This window comes from Bufo bufo, chromosome 1, assembly GCF_905171765.1.
Source record: "Bufo bufo chromosome 1, aBufBuf1.1, whole genome shotgun sequence".
Taxonomy (NCBI): Eukaryota; Metazoa; Chordata; class Amphibia; order Anura; family Bufonidae; genus Bufo; species Bufo bufo.
In genome coordinates this window covers 41,464,514-41,479,248 of record NC_053389.1, presented here as the reverse complement: position 1 = coordinate 41,479,248, position 14,735 = coordinate 41,464,514, and the positions used below count along the sequence as shown (strand labels likewise).

Below are 14,735 nucleotides of genomic sequence, written 5' to 3'. Positions count from 1 at the left end.
ATAGGGCTGGAGGGGTTAAAATAATAATAATAATAATAATTTAACTCACCTTAATTCACTTGTTTGCGCAGCTGTCATCTCTTCTGTCTTCATCTGTGAGGAATAGGACCTTTGATGACGGCACTACGCTCATCACATGGTCCATCACATGATCTTTTACCATGGTGATGGATCATGTGATGGACCATGTTATGAACGTAGTGACCTCATCAAAGGTCCTATTCCTCACAGAACAAGACAGAAGGAGATGCCGGGCTGCGCGAACAAGTGGATTAAGGTGAGTTAAATTTATTTTTATTTTTTTAACCCCTCCAGCCCTATTGTACTATGCATTCTGTATTAGGAATGCTATTATTTTCCCTTATAACCATGTTATAAGGGAAAATAATAATGATCGGGTCTCCATCCCGATCGTCTCCTAGCAACCGTGCGTGAAAATCGCACCGCATCCGCACTTGCTTGCGATTTTCACGCAGCCCCATTCATTTCTATGGGGCCTGCATTGCGTGAACAACGCACAATATAGAGCATGCTTGAAAGTGATGCGTGAAAATCACTGCTCATGTGAACAGCCCCATAGAAATGAATGGGTCCTGATTCAGTGCAGGTGCAATGCGTTCAACTCGTCCCCGTGTGAAAGGGGCCTTACTAATAGTGACTGTTTTTCTCCATCGGTGCCACGGGACATTTTCCACTGTGTCGGTTCCCTGTCTCGATGACATCACGTCTACACCTGAGGCATGGTAAGGTTTATCAGGTTCTGCCTGGACCCTGTAGACATGATATCAGCAATGATGCTGTGTCATAGGGCGGCGTTTTTCTAACAGGACGTCAAGCAGGCTTGGATCCAGGGCTGCCATTAGGAATTTTAGGGCTCCATACAGGTAAACTGTGTGCCCCCCCCCACCCATTTTTATTTAAGTTGTTTACCCATGAACATAAAAATGTTCACTATATTGTTTGGGTTATTATGATTACAGAGATACCAGATACTGTTTTGTGATATTTCATTAAAAAAAAACAGCAATACTATGAATCATAAAAAAAAGACAACCTATTTTATGGGTATTTTGTGGGTAAAGCATCAGTTTACTATACAGAAGGTCTGGGGTTCAAACCTCACTGAGACCTGGAATGTTTATAGTAAAAGTTATTGCAGAAAAATAGATTTTTTTTTTGCTTATGGTAAAAGTTACAATTTTCTGCAAAGTTATTGTTATTAAAATAATAACCAAGGAAAAACTTTTAAAGTTTTTGTAACATACTTAGCATGAAATGTCACAAAACAAAGTTTGGTGTCCCTGTTTTTATAGTAAGCTGTGCGATATAGTGAACACACTATCCATGGTGATTGGCAGATGGCACAATTTTCATCCCTTCGTTTCAGTACTATACTGTTCATTTAGTGCTATGACTGTGAAGAAAATAGCTTTTTAAGCACAGAAAAGTCAGCCCTTATAACAGAGCAGGTCTGTAGTGTAATGGTAAATCTTCTGCCTGCCAGGTCTGTAGTGTAATGGTAAATCTTCTGCCGGCCAGGTCTGTAGTGTAATGGTAAATCTTCTGCCGGCCAGGTCTGTAGTGTAATGGTAAATCTTCTGCCGGCCAGGTCTGTAGTGTAATGGTAAATCTTCTGCCGGCCAGGTCTGTAGTGTAATGGTAAATCTTCTGCCGGCCAGGTCTGTAGTGTAATGGTAAATCTTCTGCCGGCCAGGTCTGTAGTGTAATGGTAAATCTTCCGCCGGCCAGGTCTGTAGTGTAATGGTAAATCTTCTGCCGGCCAGGTCTGTAGTGTAATGGTAAATCTTCTGCCGGCCAGGTCTGTAGTGTAATGGTAAATCTTCCGCCGGCCAGGTCTGTAGTGTAATGGTAAATCTTCTGCCGGCCAGGTCTGTAGTGTAATGGTAAATCTTCTGCCGGCCAGGTCTGTAGTGTAATGGTAAATCTTCTGCCGGCCAGGTCTGTAGTGTAATGGTAAATCTTCTGCCGGCCAGTTCTGTAGTGTAATGGTAAATCTTCTGCCGGCCAGGTCTGTAGTGTAATGGTAAATCTTCTGCCGGCCAGGTCTGTAGTGTAATGGTAAATCTTCTGCCGGCCAGGTCTGTAGTGTAATGGTAAATCTTCCGCCGGCCAGGTCTGTAGTGTAATGGTAAATCTTCTGCCGGCCAGGTCTGTAGTGTAATGGTAAATCTTCTGCCGGCCAGGTCTGTAGTGTAATGGTAAATCTTCTGCCGGCCAGGTCTGTAGTGTAATGGTAAATCTTCTGCCGGCCAGGTCTGTAGTGTAATGGTAAATCTTCCGCCGGCCAGGTCTGTAGTGTAATGGTAAATCTTCTGCCGGCCAGGTCTGTAGTGTAATGGTAAATCTTCTGCCGGCCAGGTCTGTAGTGTAATGGTAAATCTTCTGCCGGCCAGTTCTGTAGTGTAATGGTAAATCTTCTGCCGGCCAGGTCTGTAGTGTAATGGTAAATCTTCTGCCGGCCAGGTCTGTAGTGTAATGGTAAATCTTCTGCCGGCCAGGTCTGTAGTGTAATGGTAAATCTTCTGCCGGCCAGGTCTATAGTGTAATGGTAAATCTTCTGCCTGCCAGGTCTGTAGTGTAATGGTAAATCTTCTGCCGGCCAGGTCTGTAGTGTAATGGTAAATCTTCTGCCGGCCAGGTCTGTAGTGTAATGGTAAATCTTCTGCCGGCCAGGTCTGTAGTGTAATGGTAAATCTTCTGCCGGCCAGGTCTGTAGTGTAATGGTAAATCTTCTGCCGGCCAGGTCTGTAGTGTAATGGTAAATCTTCTGCCGGCCAGGTCTGTAGTGTAATGGTAAATCTTCTGCCGGCCAGGTCTGTAGTGTAATGGTAAATCTTCTGCCGGCCAGGTCTGTAGTGTAATGGTGAATCTTCTGCCGGCCAGGTCTGTAGTGTAATGGTAAATCTTCTGCCGGCCAGGTCTGTAGTGTAATGGTAAATCTTCCGCCGGCCAGGTCTGTAGTGTAATGGTAAATCTTCCGCCTGCCAGGTCTGTAGTGTAATGGTAAATCTTCCGCCGGCCAGGTCTGTAGTGTAATGGTAAATCTTCTGCCGGCCAGGTCTATAGTGTAATGGTAAATCTTCTGCCGGCCAGGTCTGTAGTGTAATGGTGAATCTTCTGCCGGCCAGGTCTGTAGTGTAATGGTAAATCTTCCGCCGGCCAGGTCTGTAGTGTAATGGTAAATCTTCTGCCGGCCAGGTCTATAGTGTAATGGTAAATCTTCTGCCGGCCAGGTCTGTAGTGTAATGGTAAATCTTCTGCCGGCCAGGTCTGTAGTGTAATGGTAAATCTTCTGCCGGCCAGGTCTATAGTGTAATGGTAAATCTTCTGCCTGCCAGGTCTGTAGTGTGATGGTAAATCTTCTGCCGGCCAGGTCTGTAGTGTGATGGTCACAGATCGTAATAATGCTGGAGTACACAGGACGTCATCATCTGATATGTAATGCAGTAAGGTTTATTGCTGGTCGTTTTTGTTTTATTAATGGAAAAAACCCTTTAAAGGGCCAGTCGCCTTAAAATGGTCACCTTATTACAGAGCTGGACCATGGATGTTAAAGTCTCTGGAGGGTCTCCGCACTGGATTAATGTGACATAAAGTAGTGATCATGGGGGTCAGGGAGAGGCTGAAGAACCTTTCGGGTAGCCTCTCCCCAGGCTGAAATGGCTGATAACGGGGAGCAATAGCTTCCGACAGACTAGACAGCCTCTGGTATAATCCACACCTCTGCTTAGGAGATGATTCACAAATACATAAATTGCTCAGTCACTGAGCCTGAGTCTATTTTTGCAGTCCCCCCCCCCCCCCCCCCCCCCTAGAGGATCTGGATACTTTCCACGTTTCTCCTGGATGTGTCTGTGATGTTCCAGCCAATTCTAGAGATTTCTTTGAGTCGGGGGAGGGGGGGTCTTATATATAAAGCTGCCTGCCTGGCTCTCCGAGGCTCACTCTGTAGACAGCAGTCATGGATATTACAATACATCACCCATGGATGCGCCGGCCGGTCATGGCTCCACCGCTCTTCCCCAGCCGCATCCTGGGACAGAGATTTGGAGAAGGGATCCTGGAGTCGGATCTGTTTGCGTCTATGATCAGCCCCTATTATCTCCGATCACCCAGCATCCCCCAGCCTGAAACCGGACTGTCCGAGGTCAGCAACGGCTAGAGGGGTCACTGACTGTAAAGGGTCCACCTGTGTCCATTCTGGTGGGAAAGTTTCTAACACACTGTGATGGGGGATCTGTGGATAACACGGTTATGGGGGTCTGTGGAAGACACTGTTCTGGGGGATCTGTGGATGACACTGTTATGGGGGATCTGTGCATGACACGGCTATGGGGATCTGTGGATGACACTGTTATGGGGATCTGTGGATGACACTGTTATGGGGGATCTGTGGATGACATTGTTATGTGGGATCTGTGAATGACACGGCTATGGGGATCTGTGGATGACACTGTTATGGGGATCTGTGGATGACACTGTTATGGGGGATCTGTGGATGACATTGTTATGTGGGTCTGTGGAGGACACTGTTATGGGGGGATCTGTGGATGACAGTGTTATGTGGGTCTGTGGATGACACTGTTATGGGGGTCTGTGGATGACACTGTTATGGGGGATCTGTGCATGACACGGCTATGGGGATCTGTGGATGACACTGTTATGGGGGATCTGTGGATGACATTGTTATGTGGGTCTGTGGATGACACTGTTATGGGGGTCTGTGGAAGACACTGTTCTGGGGGATCTGTGGATGACACTGTTCTGGGGGATCTGTGGAAGACACTGTTCTGGGGGATCTGTGGATGACACTGTTATGGGGGATCTGTGCATGACACTGTTATGGGGGATCTGTGGATGACACTGTTATGGGGGATCTGTGGATGCCATTGTTATGTGGGATCTGTGAATGACACTGTTATGGGGAATTTGTGGATGACACGGTTATGGGGGTCTGTGGATGACACACTTATGGGGGTCTGTGGATGACACACTTATGGGGGGGGGGATCTGTGGATGACACATTGTTATGGGGTACCTGTGGCTGACGCACTGTTATGGAGGATCTGTGGATGACACTGTTATGGGGATCTGTGGATGACACTGTTATGGAGGATCTGTGGATGACACTGTTATGGGGGATCTGTGCATGACACTGTTATGGGGGATCTGTGCATGACACTGTTATGGGGGATCTGTGGATGACACTGTTATGGGGATCTGTGGATGACACACTGTTATGGAGGATCTGTGGATGACACACTGTTATGGAGGATCTGTGGATGACACAGTTATGGAGGATCTGTGGATGACACTGTTATGGGGGATCTGTGGATGACACACTGCTATTGGGGATCTGTGGATGACACACTATTATGGGGGATCTGTGGATGACACACTATTATGGGGGATCTGTGGATGACACTTATGGGGGATCTGTGGATGACACTGTTATGGGGGATCTGTGGATGACACTGTTATGGGGATCTGTGGATGACACTATTATGGGGGATCTGTCGATGGCACTGTTATGGGGGGATCTGTGGATGACACTGTTATGGGGGATCTGTGGATGACACTGTTATGGGGGATCTGTGGATGACAAAGTTATGGGGGATCTGTGGATGACACTGTTATGGGGGATCTGTGGATGACACTGTTATGGGGGATCTGTGGATGACACTGTTATGGGGGATCTGTGGATGACACTGTTATGGGGGATCTGTGGATGACACTGTTATGGGGGGATCTGTGGATGACACTGTTATGGGGGATCTGTGGGTGACACTGGTATAGGGGGTCTGTGGAGTACACACATATGGGGGATCTGTGGGTGACACTGGTATAGGGGGTCTGTGGATGACACACATATGGGGGATCTGTGGGTTACTCTGGTATAGGGGGTCTGTGGATGACACACGGTTATGGGAGCACTCAGTGATGAACCTGGTGCTTCCACCTAATTACTTGTGTTCTCTGTTCCTCTCAGGTGAAGCTGGACAAGGATCAGTTCTCTGTTCTTCTGGACGTCAAACACTTCTCGCCTGAGGAGCTGACAGTCAAAGTGGTGGGAGATCACGTGGAGGTTCATGCCAAGCACGAGGAGCGTCCGGTAAGAAGGAGCCACTGCACTTATTATTAGGGATTATTTCTGGGTTCTCCCTGACGGGTGCTCTTGTTTAGAAAACCGCAGTGCGGTGCCAGATCTGTCAGACAACGGGCACCAAGAGCGGCGGACAGTATTCTGCTTGTAAGATATGACAAAACGTGCGAAGGAGCGCACAGCTGTGGCTTTCTTACACTGACTGGATAGTCCCCCCCATTGGTAACACCCATCTGGACCTTCATTGTAGATGGCTGGGAATTTGTTCAATAACTTTTAGGAGGAATAATAGGGGAATTTCTCAACACAACAGTCATAAGAATAGATGCATCATCCAAAAATTACACCTGACATCCTCAACTACGCGCAGGTTCATTGGATTTCTTTCGTTTTCACGGCTCTCGATTGGGAGGCTTTTTGGATCATGTGTTTAAAAAAACTGATTTTCAGCAGGTTTTAACCTAAAAAGTGATTTATATTTTAAATATATATATATCTCTATCTTAAAGGGAGTCTGTCCCCTCCATATGGCCATATACAGCGCTTACATTGCCCTATCGCACACCTATACATGAATGTAATGATACCTTTGTCTTTGTCTTTACACTTGCAGAAGCTGGAAAAACGAACTTTGATTCATATGCAAATGAGCCCTCGCAAGTGCCCAGGGGCGGCATTCACTGTGTTGGTGCCCAGGCTGCTCTGCCTTCTTTCATTGTTCCCCAGCCTCTGCCTATGCCTGCCCTCCTACTCCCTTGCGTCATCCTAAGGTCCGGCCGAGATCCTGCGACTGTGCGCTGCCTCGCCAGGACGGAGCATGCACACTGTGATGCCCATTGTTGGCACGGCATCGCTTTAACTACTGCGCATGCTCCGGCGAACAACCAGTGGCAATGTGTCATTTTCCGGCGCATGCGCAGTAGTTAAAGCGATGCCCACAATGGGCATCACAGTGTGCATGCTCCGTCCTGGCGAGGCAGCACACAGTCGCGGGATCTCGGCCGGACCTTAGGATGACGCAAGGGAATAGGCGGGCAGGCATAGGCTGGGGCGGGGGAACAATGAAAGAAGGCAGAGCAGCCTGGGCACCAACACAGTGAACGCCGCCCCTGGGCACTTGCGAGGGCTCATTTGCATATGAATCAAAGTTCGTTTTTCCAGCTTCTGCAAGTGTAAAGACAAAGGTATCATTACATTCATGGATAGGTGTGCGATAGGGCAATGTAAGCGCTGTATATGGCCATATGGAGGGGACAGACTCCCTTTAAGTGATTACAGCCAGGCCGCCATCTTACCATTTCAGGAATGGTTTCATGATTTGTTCCAACTTTGACTAAGCAAATGTAAAAGGTAATAGGCCCTTAAAGGGGTTCTCCAGGAAGAACTTAAAATGGACGCCAGCAACCTGTCCTAGAATGTGAGCAGGACTGGTTCCAGGGGCGTAACAAAAGGCTCATGGGCCCCAGTGCAAGAGTTCAGCTTGGGCCCCTCTTCCCTCAGTGCTTTGTGTGTCTTCTTATGCGGCCCAAGTGTCTTGGGCTCCTGGGCCCGGTAGCAAATGCTACCTCTGCACCCCGTATAGCTACACCCCTGACGGGTTACCTCCACTTGCAGAGCGGTCTACGGGAATGAGGGAGCGTGGCCTCACTACACTGGGAGCGTTCCTGTCAGGCTGCTCAGCCATGATGGTAGGCAGCGTCTGTTGTAGAGCAGTGCCGTGTGTTGTTAGGCCACGTCCCCTCACAAGTGGTGGCCATCAGCCCTGCTCACCTTCTAGGACAGGTCGCTGTGGCCATTTTAAACCATTCCCAGAGAACCCCTTTAATGTTTTTAAATATATTGGAAAAAAGTCAGTTCTGTGACACGTCAGGAACATTCAAGCTTGAAACGCGTAGACTCGGACAGTGTCACCTGTTTTTATAGTAAAGTTTTGGATTTTTCCCCTTGCGGGAATCGCGCTCTGCCTGAACCTTTCTGTAACGGAATCGTACCGACAGCTTTATGCCAGTATGATTCCATTACAGAAAGGTCATGCTAATGATGTGCGCTCCTGTAGTCCAGACCGCATGATCCCACAAGGGACACGCTTGTGTGAAAGAGCCCTTTATAACGAGAGGCTTAGAAAAAGGGGCCTTCTTTACGACATCAATACAGGAAAGGATTCTCTACAGTTAGAGCAGTGACACTATGGAAGGCCCTACTATAAGAGCTGGTAATCTCACCGTTTAAAGGGATATTCTCACCTGGGACAGTGATGACATATCACTAGGACATCGATATGTGCGGGTGTCACCCTCCTATCTCCAGAGCAGGGCCCTCCAAGTGAAAGCAGCCGCGCATGCACAGCTACCCTTCGTTCACCACGACTTGGCCATTTCCTGTAGTCCCATAGCTGTAAATGGCTAGGGCGCGGTGCTCTCTTCGTCTCTATGGGACTTCCGAAAATAACTCCCACAGTGATAGATAGCGAGCACACAACGCGCTCTCCCTCGCTTCGGGGGAGCTCCATTCTCTAGATAGGAGCAGGTCCCAGAGATGAGAGCCAAAGCTATCCTAGGGATAGGCCATCAATTTCCCAGATGGGCCAATGCCTTTAACTATTGATCACCTATCCTCGAGATCGGTGGGAGTCTGATTCCTGGCGCCCCAGCCGATCAGCCGTTGAAAGGGGAGGCAGCACTGGGTTGAGCTTTCCTAGGCCTTTGCCGTCACGTTTATCGGTCCCTTTCAAGTGAATGGGGCTGAGCTGCAATACCAGACACAGCCACCATACGATGGGCGGCGCTGTGCTCGGTATGTCGATAGGTCATCAATATGTAAGCCCTGGACAAACCCAAACAGGAAGTGGCATGGAAGGATCGGGGCGTCACCTGCTGTGCACTAAATTCTGCCTCTCTCTCCCGTCACCAGGATGAACACGGCTTTATCTCCCGGGAGTTTCACCGCCGCTACAAGGTTCCCCCGACGGTCGATCCGACTGCTCTAACTTCTGCTCTCTCTGCGGAAGGCCTGCTCTCCATCCAAGCTCCCATCAAGGAGGGCGCCAAGACTGAGGAGCGGAGCATACCCATAGCCAGAAAAGACAAGTGAAAGCCGCAGGCAGTCCTCCAGCGCCCTCTACTGGCCTTCACCCATGCCTGCACCCGCCCCTGTGGCTTACCCTATAGAAGTGGCCATTCTGCCAGCGTGGCCGGATTATACAGTCCCCGGCCTGCTTTAGAAACTACGCAGCCGCTCTAACCCCTCGTCGCAGATTTGCCGCGGTTCTCGCTCGTCGACTTCAATATGGAAAACTGTGGTGTTTAAAGGGCCGATCTGAGTGTAAATATAAAGTGTTCTCCTGCCTAAAATGATGAGTAACGCGAGAAATAATAAAATGTCAATCACACCGGCAGCACTTTACTTCTGCGGCGTCACCTCCTTAGCTTTAGTCCACAAAGGATGACTGCGCCCCCCGGTGGTCAAGGCATAACACTGCATGGATAAGGCCATTTTCCCTGTAAAGGCCTGAGCCGGCATGGCAGACGATCGCTGGGAACGAACCATTGGCAGTCACATGAGATGGAGGCGGGTCTGGCGTGCATTTGGCGGCCTCTAGGCTCCCAAATAGATCTGCTGCGGATTTTGCTGTGTGAACACAGACTGATAGGGCCTGAAGCATAGAGACATCATCGTTGACAGTCTTCGGGCCCCTCGCCTTCTCCGATGTATATCACACAGTAGGGCCTCATGCACACAACCGTATGTATTTTGAGGTCCGCAAAAAAATGGATCCACAAAAAATACAGATGTCATCCGTGTGCCGGCCCATAATAGAACAGTCCTATCCTTGTCCGTAATGCGGACAATAATAGGACACGTTCTATTCTTTTGCGGACATGCGGAAACAGAATGCACACGGAGTAGCTTCAGTATTTTTTGCGGACCCATACAGTCTACAAAAAAAAGAAGAAAAAACTGAACGGACACTGAAAGAAAAAACGTTGGTGTGCAGATGAGCCCTTAAGGGGTTTTCTGGGAGTAACATATTGATGGACAATATCTGGTGGGGGTCGGACTCCCAGCATCCCCATCGATCATCTGTTTAAAATGGCCCCGGTGAGAGCCGAGACCTCTTCCTAGGCCTATGACGTCACGTTCATCGGGCTCCTGGCCTTAGCGCAGCTTAGCGCTGCAATACCAAGCACGGCCACTATACAATGTACGGCACTGTGCTCGCTGGAATGCTGCCGCCTCTTCAAACAGCTGATCGGTGGGGGGTGTTGGGTGTCGAAGCCCCCCCCCAGATCAGACATCAGTATAGTCAGGGTAGGTCATCAGTATTCTAGTCCTGAAAACGATTATCCAAGGTGCTAGGGGCCCCGACCAATCATGAGAAGGGGGTCCTATTCTCTCCCTTCACTGCATGCCATCGGTGAGAAATTTTTTATGCAGAGGTGGTCCGAAATTGCTGGGATATGCCCCCAATGTCTGATAGGTGCGGGTACCACCTCTGGGACCCGCATCTATCTCTAGAATGGAACCTGCAAAGTGAAGTACGCGCGGCCGCCCACCATTCATTTCTATGGGAGTGCTGATAATACATGAGCAGCGCGCGCTCGACTGTTTGCGGAAGTCTCGTAGAAATGAATGGGAATCGCACAGCGCAAGCGCAGCCACCGCTGGCTCAGCTATTTACGGCACTCGCATAGAAATGAATGGAGAGCATGCCTTCACTTTGCAGTCTCTGTTCTAGAGATGGGTGCGGGTCCCAGTTGGGGGCATATCCCAGCGATATGCCCCCAATTTATGACATGGGCCAACCCCTTTAACCCCCTCTCCAGCCGTATGAGAGCACAGGACCTCCAGTCTCGTGATGGGGGGCCCAGCACTGTACACAAGAAGCTGGACCTGCGCTGGCCCCCAGTGCTCCCCCTCTTCCCGATGAGGACTACTTATTGTACCCCGCCATGTGTGAGGCCTCCTCGTTACTGCAGGCGAATCGCTCGGGAAGACACAATGAACAGCGCACTGCAGAGCGGTCGTATTCACTACTTTATCATCAATGACACATACAAGGCGGAAATGTGTAAAAGCTCATAAAATACCATCTCCCAATAAAAAAAGAGGAAACGGGCAGGGGCGCATTCAGGTCATAAAATGTTTTAAAAAATCCAGGATTATGGGTCAATACCTAAAACTTGTTCCTTACCCCAAAAATAACCGCAACACAATAAAAACGGTGGTGGGAAATGAAATAAGAAAAAAGACGAAATCAAAAAAGTTCTAAATCTGCCAACAGCCACTGAGGGGTGTACAGGGTTAAAAATAAAATAAAAATATTGCTGCCGTGTTTGAAAAATAGCGCCACACCTGTCCGCAGGTTGTGTGGGGCACTGCAGCTCAATCCTACCGACTTCCATGAAGCTGAGCGGCAATGCCGGGCACAACCCATTTTTAGAGACGTGTTATTATGTGTGACCACTGGGGGGGCAGAAAAGCTCGGACCCCCGGGGATCCTGAGAACGGGGTCGTCTCTAAATATCAGCCCTGGAATTTTGAGGTTCAGTAAGGGGGGGGGGGGCAAAAACCCCAGAACAGGAACCTGAATACAAAAATATCTGAAGATGAAAAGCTGGAGCCGGGAAACCGCGCTGCTGACGCTTCACTGCCGCTCGTACATCTCTTTCAGGATCTTCATGCTCTGGGCGTAGCGCTGCTGGTTCCGATAAGACGCGTCTTTCCACCTGTCGCATACAAATAATAAAGCCTGTCAGGACACATTGGCAGACCTACATCACTAATGGGGTCGTCTCCCCTCAGGAAATGTCATGTAGAGAAAGATAACACCAGGCACTTACTAATGCATTGTCATTGTCCATGTTGCTTCCTTTGCTGGCTGGATTCATTTTTCCATCCCTTTATACACGGCTCGTTTCCTTGGTGACGACCACCCTGCCATCCAATAGCGGTGGTCGTGCTTGCCTCTCTGGTGGCCGGGACTGTGGGAAGGCACATGGGCTACTGCTTTTTCCTGCAGTGTGCAAGCACGACCACCGCTATTGGATGGCAGGGTGGTCGTCACCAAGGAAACGAGCCATGTATAAAGGGATGGAAAAATGAATCCAGCCAGCAAAGGAAGCAACATGGACAATGACAATGCATTAGTAAGTGCCTGGTGTTATCTTACTCTACATGATAGATGCGGTTTGCTGGAGGGAGACGACCCCTTTAATTAAAAATCTCAGACAAGCCCCAGAATGGTTTAAAGTGGCTGCCCAGGATTAGAAAAACATGGCTGCTATCTTCAAAAAAACACAACCACCACCTGTGTCCATGGATTGTGTCCGGCACTGCAGCTTCTGCACAGGGGTAACGCTGTTTTTAGAAGAAAGCAGCCATGTTTCCCTAAGTCTGGACAACCTTTAATATAAAAAACACAAAAAACAAACAAAAAAACACATCTTACAGTTTAGGCTACTTTCACACTTGCGGCAGAGAGATCCGGCAAGCAGTCCCGTCGCTGGAACTGCCTGCCGGATCAGGCAAAACGTACGCCAACTGATGGCATTAGTAAGACTGATCAGGATCCTTATCAGTCTTAAAAATGCCTGATCAGTCGAAAAAATGCATTGAAATGCCGGATCCGTCTTTCCGGTGTCATCCGGCAAAGCGGATCCGGCATTTATTTTTTCACCTCTTTTTCAGTCTGCGCATGCGCAGACCGGAAGGACGGATCCGGCACTAATACATTCCTATGGGAAAAAATGCCGGATCCGGCATTCAGGCAAGTCTTCAGTATTTTTCGCCGGAGATAAAACCGTAGAATGCTGCGGTTTTCTCTTTTGCCTGATCAGTCAAAACGACTGAACTGAAGACATCCTGATGCATCCTGAACGGATTGCTCTCCATTCAGAATGCATGGCGATATGCCTGATCAGTTCTTTTCCGGTATAGAGCCCCTGTGACGGAACTCGATGCCGGAAAAGAAAAACGCAAGTGTGAAAGTACCTTAACCCTTCCTCCTGTGCCACACAGCAGTGATGTGACAGGAAACGGCACGTGACGCTGCAGCCAATCGCTGTCCTCAGCAGCGTCCTGACACATTGCCGTTCCCTTCACCAACAATCAGGCTTTGGCACAAAAAAAAATGTAGGAAGGGCAGCGCCAATATAATTAATAGCAACCTATGGGTGCTGTCCTGCGTGAAAATAAACCGCAGTAAAACACGAGCAGGCAGAATAGGACGCACACCAGTACGTAAAACACCACAAAGAACTGGAGGTCCCCAAATAAGTGATAGGAGACCCTGATACTGACAATCGATTTGGACCTCTTGTGACCGCTGCAGCCAATCAATCTGCTCAGCTGTCTACCGCCGAGGACAGTGATCGCCAGCGGATACCTGCACTGCACATGGCGGTAATAGATGCTGAGGACAGCGACTGGCTGCGGCGGTCACACGTTGTATCCTGGCACATCACTGAACAGCGCTGGAGACAGGAGAGAGTATACGATGGTTTATAATATTAACCATTTTACGACTTACATTTTTCAGACAACCCCTTTAAATGATGATAGGCCCCTGAGGCTCCAGGTACCCAGTGTGTGGTGCCAATCGCACCAAGTGCCCTGTGCCGCTCCCTTTGCCGTCCACATCTCGCACATGCGCAGTGCGTCACTGGAGAAGATGCTTGTGGGCCGGCGGGTACTGCGCATGTGCTGAGATTTCAGCACCAGAGAAACTGGCGAAAGGCAGCAAAGACGCCGTCAATCAAAACATAGGAGTCTGGATCTGGGGCCGCGGCCTGGTTTGCATCGTAAATAAACCTCTCTCCGTTAGGGCTCATTCAGACTGCTGGAATTCCGGGTCCGCAAAAAATGCAGACAGCACACCCTGCGCTGTCCGCATCAGTAGTTCCATTTCGTGGCCCCGCAAAAAATAAAATATGATTGCAATTTCGGACAAGAATAGGCATGCACTATATATAGATGGCCATGTGCGTTCCACAAAATGCGGAACGCACGCGGCCTGTATCCGTGTTTTGCAGATCCGCAATTTGCAGACCACGAAACACCTAGTGTCGTCTGAATGGGCTCATATTAGACCTCGTCCACATCAAGAAGCAGACCCCTGCCCCCCTTCCCCGGTCCTTACCTCTGCCGGATCTTTTTCCAGCGGTTCATATTCTGGTAGATGAGCGTTGACATGCTGGGGGTCATCTCTGCAGGCTGAGAGATGAAGTGAGATATTAGATAACATGTAAATGTCCGATTGCCGGCAACCACCACTAGGGGGCGTTCACTGAAGAGGTCCTTCAATCTGTAAGCAGCGACAGCTCCCTCTAGTGGTGACGGCAGACAGTCAGGATTGACCATAAATTGTCCTACTTTCAGAAATAACACATGACAGAAGTTTTGATCGGTGGGGGGCTGGGATCTGGGAGGACAGAAGATCTCAGCAGAGCCATACGCCGCCAATCCCACCTCTCCGAGGAGCCCGTCCGTCTGGGAGTGTTGACATCCTGTCCACGGCTGCTGCAAGCAATCACTAGAGTCATGTCTGCGCAGAGGCCCAGCGGTCCCATGCCATTTGTACTGGTCACCGATTGGCTGCCGCAGTTCATCATCA

The 14,735-nt window shown here is 49.2% G+C and overlaps 2 protein-coding genes across 3 annotated transcripts in view; one reads left to right on the top strand and one right to left on the bottom strand.

Annotated features, from left to right (window-relative positions):
* Positions 1-3,956: 3,956 nt before the first annotated feature.
* Positions 3,957-9,512, top strand: HSPB6 (heat shock protein family B (small) member 6). The gene is made up of 3 exons (XM_040422264.1): positions 3,957-4,168; positions 6,011-6,133; positions 9,035-9,512. Exons 1-3 carry the CDS (start codon positions 3,983-3,985, stop codon positions 9,212-9,214), a joined length of 489 nt encoding a protein of 162 aa, XP_040278198.1. The 5' UTR covers positions 3,957-3,982; the 3' UTR covers positions 9,215-9,512.
* A 1,649-nt stretch (positions 9,513-11,161) lies between these two features.
* Positions 11,162-14,735, bottom strand: part of LIN37 (lin-37 DREAM MuvB core complex component) — a 35,064-nt gene continuing 31,490 nt past the window's right edge. Inside the window, exons 9-10 of one of the 2 annotated variants that reach the window (XM_040422256.1) lie at positions 14,262-14,335; positions 11,162-11,850 (exon numbers count right to left, since the gene is read on the bottom strand). In XM_040422256.1, coding sequence (XP_040278190.1) covers positions 11,769-11,850; positions 14,262-14,335 — 156 coding nt within the window. In that variant the 3' untranslated portion in view covers positions 11,162-11,768. The remainder of the gene's footprint in view (positions 11,851-14,261; positions 14,336-14,735) is intronic. The other variant, XM_040422250.1, reaches the window with a different exon arrangement.